The 6,113-nt window shown below is 36.8% G+C and overlaps 1 protein-coding gene across 1 annotated transcript; it reads left to right on the top strand.

Moving 5' to 3' along the window:
• Positions 1-213: 213 nt before the first annotated feature.
• LOC136227484 (putative disease resistance protein RGA1) lies at positions 214-4,848 on the top strand. The gene is made up of 2 exons (XM_066016167.1): positions 214-605; positions 824-4,848. The coding sequence occupies exons 1-2, from the start codon at positions 309-311 to the stop codon at positions 4,133-4,135; spliced, it is 3,609 nt and encodes a 1,202-aa protein (XP_065872239.1). The 5' UTR covers positions 214-308; the 3' UTR covers positions 4,136-4,848.
• Positions 4,849-6,113: the final 1,265 nt, after the last annotated feature.

Raw genomic sequence — 6,113 nt, 5'->3', positions numbered from 1 at the left:
CATATAACTCATTTTTTTTACGATCGAGTGATCAACTTATTACATTTTACGTAAGTTTATGGGACTAACTGAATATTTTATAAAAGTTGAGGGGTTATCGGGACACTTCGAAAATTTAATGTAATCAAATTTGGACAAATTTAGGGGAAAATGATGTATTAAGCCCAAAAACATTGATTAATTATACATCTATCTACCTACTTATTAAAAAGTTATGAGAGAGCATTAGCATTGGATATCTTCTACATATTCGATCATCTTCCCTCTCTCTTTTCGAATTTACTTTGGTAGCTCTTCAAGTATCATTCATGGCTGAGAGAGGATTTACTTACGTGGGGAAACATATATTATCCAACTTGATCAAGTTAATTCCAATTGCCTTTGAAGATCCGAAAAGCTTTTGGGGATTTGAAGAGGAACTCAACCACCTTCGAGAATCACTAGTTGCGATCGCTGATCTAGTGGAAGATGCAGAGGAGAAACAAGCTGCAGTGGTGGATGCGGGAGAGTGGCTGAGAAATCTGAAAGAAGTAGCTTATGAAGCTGACGATTTGCTTTCTGAGTTGGCTTATGAAACTACTCGACTTCAGATTCGAAATCAGGAGGTATCCATCTATAATCTCATAGCTAGGTCGTTAATTCAATTTTGATTTCGCTGATTGTTTCTGAACTAAGAAAGAGTAAATTCATTGAAAGATCCAAAATAATGGCTATTAAATTAATCAAATCAAATGTTAATGATTTTGTTATCGCAAATTCAAATTTATGATTATTATCATCCCAAGAAGACTAATCTCTAAATCATACATGCTTTTCCAACTAGGTTCATAACTTCTCTTCAATTTCAAAGGCTAAATTTGGTCTCAAAATGGTGCTTAAGCTTAAGAAAGTGAACCAGTCACTAAAAAAGCTTCGGAGTCGCAGTCTATCCCTTCAGCTTAGTTCAATCCAACACAATCTGGAGGAAATGTTGTCTCAGAATAGGTTGCCAACGAACTCAATCCTTGACAACTTAGTTGTAGGAAGGAAAGCTGATGTAGCAAAAATTGTCAACCTGATTACTAGCTCCTGCTATCAACAACTTACCCTTGTTTCCATTATAGGAACGGATGGTATAGGAAAGACGACTTTAGCTGAACTTGTGTGTCAAAAAGTCATGGCTTTAACCAGAAAACCTTTTGATGTTATAATATGGGTGCGTTTTCATCGCAACTTTAGTGCAAACATAATTTTAGGAGAAATGTTGCAATCCTTGAATGGGTCTATGGGTGGCTTAACAAACGAAGATGCAATTAGACAACTTAAGATGGAGTTGGCGAGTAAAAAATTTCTTCTTGTTCTAGATGATATTTGGATTTTGGATGATACACGGTGGCAGTGGCATCTTTTAAAAACTCTGTTGCCAAGAATTTGTACAAACAATGGAAATGCTATTCTTGTCACAACTTCGGAGGAGGAAGTGGCATCCATTATGGGGATTTCATCTCAGCATAGTCATTCGCTTAATCCATTATCTAATGATGAGTGCTGGTTCATTTTAAAGGAAATGGCATTTAGAAATGTAATAACACCAGTCCCATCAAATTTAGAGGCTATAGGAAGGGAAATTGCAAAAATCTGTAAAGGAATTCCATTGATTGCAAAAGTTTTAGGAGGAATAATGGGATTTAATAGGGATGAAAAAGCATGGTTGAAAATTAGAGATGGTGATGTTTTGAAAGAAAGATCCATTCGGAATCATTTGCCTTTGTTGGAACAAATTTTTCATGGCTTGCCCTCCTATCTGAAGTCATGCTTTGCGTTCTGTTCAATTTTTCCAAAAGCCTTCCTAATTAGAAAGGAAGATTTGATTTGTTTATGGATGGCTGAGGGGATTGTTGAGTCATATGACATGGGCAGCAAGTGCTTTGATGCCTTACTTGCAAGTTCATTGTTCCAAGATGCAGAAAGGGAGTATAATGACGATGCCATACTATGCAAGATGCATGATCTTATATTGCCTGTGTCCAAATCTAAAACATCTTCCATCTATCATTTATATGCAGATGATCGACGTGTACGAAATTTGATGGATGCACTAAAGGGTGGGGCCAAGAGGTTGCGTACTATTATCGTAGGCGGTGCTCCTAATCAAGAGATATGGAAGATGAAAAAGTTGCGGAGTCTATACTTAAATGTTGCTGATATGGAAGTATTGCCATCATCAATCGGGGAAATGAAATATTTGAGATATCTTGATGTCTCCATTTCTAAAACCGAAGAGCTGTCTGAGTCTATCACCAAGCTATACAATCTTCAAACTTTGAATCTCTCAAGTTCTAGCATCGATGAATTGCCAGAATTCATCACCAAGCTCTTCAACCTTCAAAATTTGATTCTTTCAAATTCTAACATCAACAAGTTGCCTGAATCCATCAGCATGCTCCACAGTCTTCAAACTTTGAGTATCTCAAATTCTAACATCAAAGAATTGCCTGAATCAATCACCAAGCTCCACAACCTTCAAACTTTGGATGTCTCAAACTCTGACATCAAAGAGTTGCCTGAATCCATCACTGAGCTCTGCAATCTTCAAACTTTGAAATTCCTTGAATGTAAGGAACTTACCAAGCTTCCTAGAAAGAAGATTAACAATCTGATCAGTTTGAAGCATATTGCTTTTTCTTATGAGCACCAGATGCCATTTGGTTTGGGGAAGCTAAATGATCTTGAAACATTGCTATTCTTTGTTGTGGGTCCTGACTGGGGAGGTAGCATTGAAGAACTTGAATGCTTAAAAGAACTAAGAGGGAACTTGAAAATAACTAGGCTTGAAGAGGTGGGTGATAAAAAAGAAGTCGAGAGAGCAAATTTGCAAGGGAAAGCAAAAATACAAGGACTTGGTTTTGAATGGAGTTATGAAGCAAATGATAGAAGTTCAAGGGACGAGGAAGTGCTGGAAGGCCTTCAACCTCATCCAAACATAGAAAGAATAAAGATTAGGTATTACATGGGAGAAAGATGGCCATCATGGATGTTGAGGATGAAGAGTCCAGGTGATGGTGATTCTTTTGGAGTAGTTAATAATTTGGTGGATCTTCGGTTAGAACGGTGCTGCAACTGTGTACAGCTCCCTCGGCTTGGAGATCTTCCTCATCTTAAATTTCTGAAGATGCATCACATGGGAAAAGTGAAGCGTGTAGGTAATGAGTTCTATGGAATTGACAGTAAAGGCAGTAGCATTGGATGCTTGAGGTTATTTCCAACATTGAAATCATTGTCTATAAGCCGGATGGAGAATTTGACAGAATGGAGCTCTCCATCGAATGGCAATGAGGTTGTTGTGTTTCCTTGTCTCCAAAATTTGTCCATTCAATATTGTTCTAATTTGACAGGTTTCCCGATGAGTGATCTGTCTGAACTTGTAAAGCTAGAAATCAGAGATTGTGAGGAACTGAGGCTCTTAATTAATAAGAAGCAGTCTTTTGGCTGTCTTGCAAGTCTATCAATTGCTGGATGTTCAAAATTAACTTATCTTCGACATTGGCTTCTATCTGACATCCGTTACATGGAATTGTGTGTGAGAAGATGTGAATGGTTGGCGTTTATTCCAGAAGATTTAGGGAAAGTAAGCTATTTAACATCCTTAGAGATATATTGTTGTAAAAGATTGAGATATTTTCCTGAGGAGATATTATGCAAACTCACTCGGTTGCAGAATTTAAGTATTGGTGCATTCTCAGAGGAGTTGGATGGTTTTCATTATTTAAATGGAATCAAAGACCTTCCATGCCTCGAGGAGTTAGAAATATGGGGTTCTGATTTTCTTGGTCGTGAAATGTGTTGTTTACCAAATCAACTTCGACACCTCAATGTCCTGAAATCATTGAAGATAATAGGATTCACAACAATGGAAGAATTGCCAGAATGGTTGATGAATATTCAGTCTCTTCAGTCCCTTTCTCTAGATTATTGTAGGCATCTCGGGTGTCAATCAACAGCTACAATCATACAACACCTCGCTGGTTTAACGCATTTCAACATTAATTGTTGCCCCATTCTTGAAGAAAGTAAATCTGAATTGTTGCAGGACACCACAAGAATCAAAGTAGGGTTTTCACATGTCTCGAAAGTCAGAATCCGTTTGGGATATTAGTTGGATGATTTTGCTGTATTTGATTCACCTTGGCAGTTCTTGTTTAAGGCTCTCAAAGGTAATTATTGGAATAGTTTTTTTTTGTTAATTGTTTGGTAAGGGGAATTTTGTATGATAAATCATTCGGCTTATTCATTATAGAAACATGTGACCAGGGGCGGAGACAGGGGGACCGGGGGGGCTCCGGCTCCCTCCGGCTGCCGGAACCACCATAGCCATTAGTAGTTTCCCTCCCTCCTGTCTCCACAAAATTTAAGATTGCGGTGATTTTGGTCCCCAGTTTTCAAGAAATTTAGTTCGGGTGCTATATTAGTACTCTAAAATTGGCTCAAGTCCCGTTAAGTCCTCTCTAAATCTAAAATTTCAAATTTTTTTTGGCTCTCTAAGTCTAAATTTCTTTTTTTTTTTTTTTTTTATTTGTTAGGCCTTTCTTCGAGCCTTGGCGCAACGGTAAACGTTGTTGTCGTGTGACCAAGAGGTCACGGGTTCGAGTCTTAGGAGCGGCCTCTTGCCAAAATAAATTGGCAGGGGAAGGCTTGCCCCCAGTACACCCTTGTGGTGGGACCCCTCCCCGGACCCTCGCTCAGCGGGGACGCGTAGTGCGACCGGGCCGCCCTTTTTATTTGTTAGGCCTTTCTTAAATCTAAATTTCTAAATTTCTACTTTTTTTTTTACACACCACGTGTAAAATCGGCACTCCAATCGAACAATCCTGTATTTTCCACTTCATGTCACCTAATGTCTAGAAAACATTTATGTGAATCAGATATGATTGTGATTAATTTTTTGTGAGTTCTTGCATTTGAATGTAAAACTCTTATTTGATTCCTGTGTTTTCATAATTCAATTACAACAGCTTACTAGAAAAATCAGGACAAGTTTTATATGCAGTTCTAGGCCTGTTTGGTTCAGTTGTTAACTAATAGTTGTTGCGGTTGCTATTAGTCGTTGCAAGTTGCAGTAAGCTGTTAATTTTAGATGTTTGTTATTAACGGTTTAATTAATAGTGTTTAGTAAAATTATATTGAACTGTTGCTGTTCGGATTTAAAATGTCTACATTTTAAATTAATCAACAAAATAATTATATGTTAGTGATCTGTTACTAATGACCAAGCAGAGAGTTTGATGAATTATTTCTCAAATTGACCCAACTTATCAATGTTAGAGGTAAAAATTGCTTTTAGCTGCCAACATACATTAAGGGTATAATTGCACAATTTTAGACGTTGTAAAATTGCTCATAGCTATAAACGTTAGGGGTATTTTTGCACATTATCCTATTATAAAATAAAAAATGTGTTACATAAATTAATAAAAATAATCTATATAAAAAATAAGAAGGATAATTTTGTCAATAACAAATAACTACAGTTGTTTATGAAAAGCTACATAGAAACTTTCCGTGAAAAGCTTCAAAACGCTGCAAATTGAAAATACTAAACGTTGTGGTTATATAAACCTAACCAAACACTATATTTCGCTGAAACAAACATCCTGTTAGCAATCGAAAATTATAGCATGGTCCATATGTCTAACTGGAGCCAACCAATCAGAATTGTGCAAATTCAAAGTTCGTACCGAGTCCGTCTTCTTTTTCTTCTTTGACAAATACAAAGGTAATCTTACTCCTTTCTCTCTATTTTCTAGTAGACCTCTTTTCTCCTCGAACTTTTTTCTCTTTTGGCTTAAATGTATTACCATTGTTTGGGTCAATCCATTTCAGACCTTTCTGTGAGGCAGAAGATTGAGAAACATACAGAAAAGGTGTTCCACTGTGATAGTATACCCCAAAGCAACTCTCTTGTTCTAAGTGGTGCCATCCTCCAATCATCATAAATGGTACAAATTTTACTCTTGGCGCAAATAAGATCGATTAAAGATAAGATTTGAACACATGTCCTCTTATAATGAAATGTGTCTCTTATCCAACTCAATGATCGAAATTATACTATAAAAACACTGATATAACAAAAATTA

The sequence above is a fragment of the Euphorbia lathyris genome, chromosome 4 (genome assembly GCF_963576675.1).
Source record: "Euphorbia lathyris chromosome 4, ddEupLath1.1, whole genome shotgun sequence".
Classification (NCBI taxonomy): domain Eukaryota; kingdom Viridiplantae; phylum Streptophyta; class Magnoliopsida; order Malpighiales; family Euphorbiaceae; genus Euphorbia; species Euphorbia lathyris.
The sequence above is the reverse complement of the archived record's forward strand: the minus strand, read 5'-3'. Positions and strand labels throughout refer to the sequence as shown.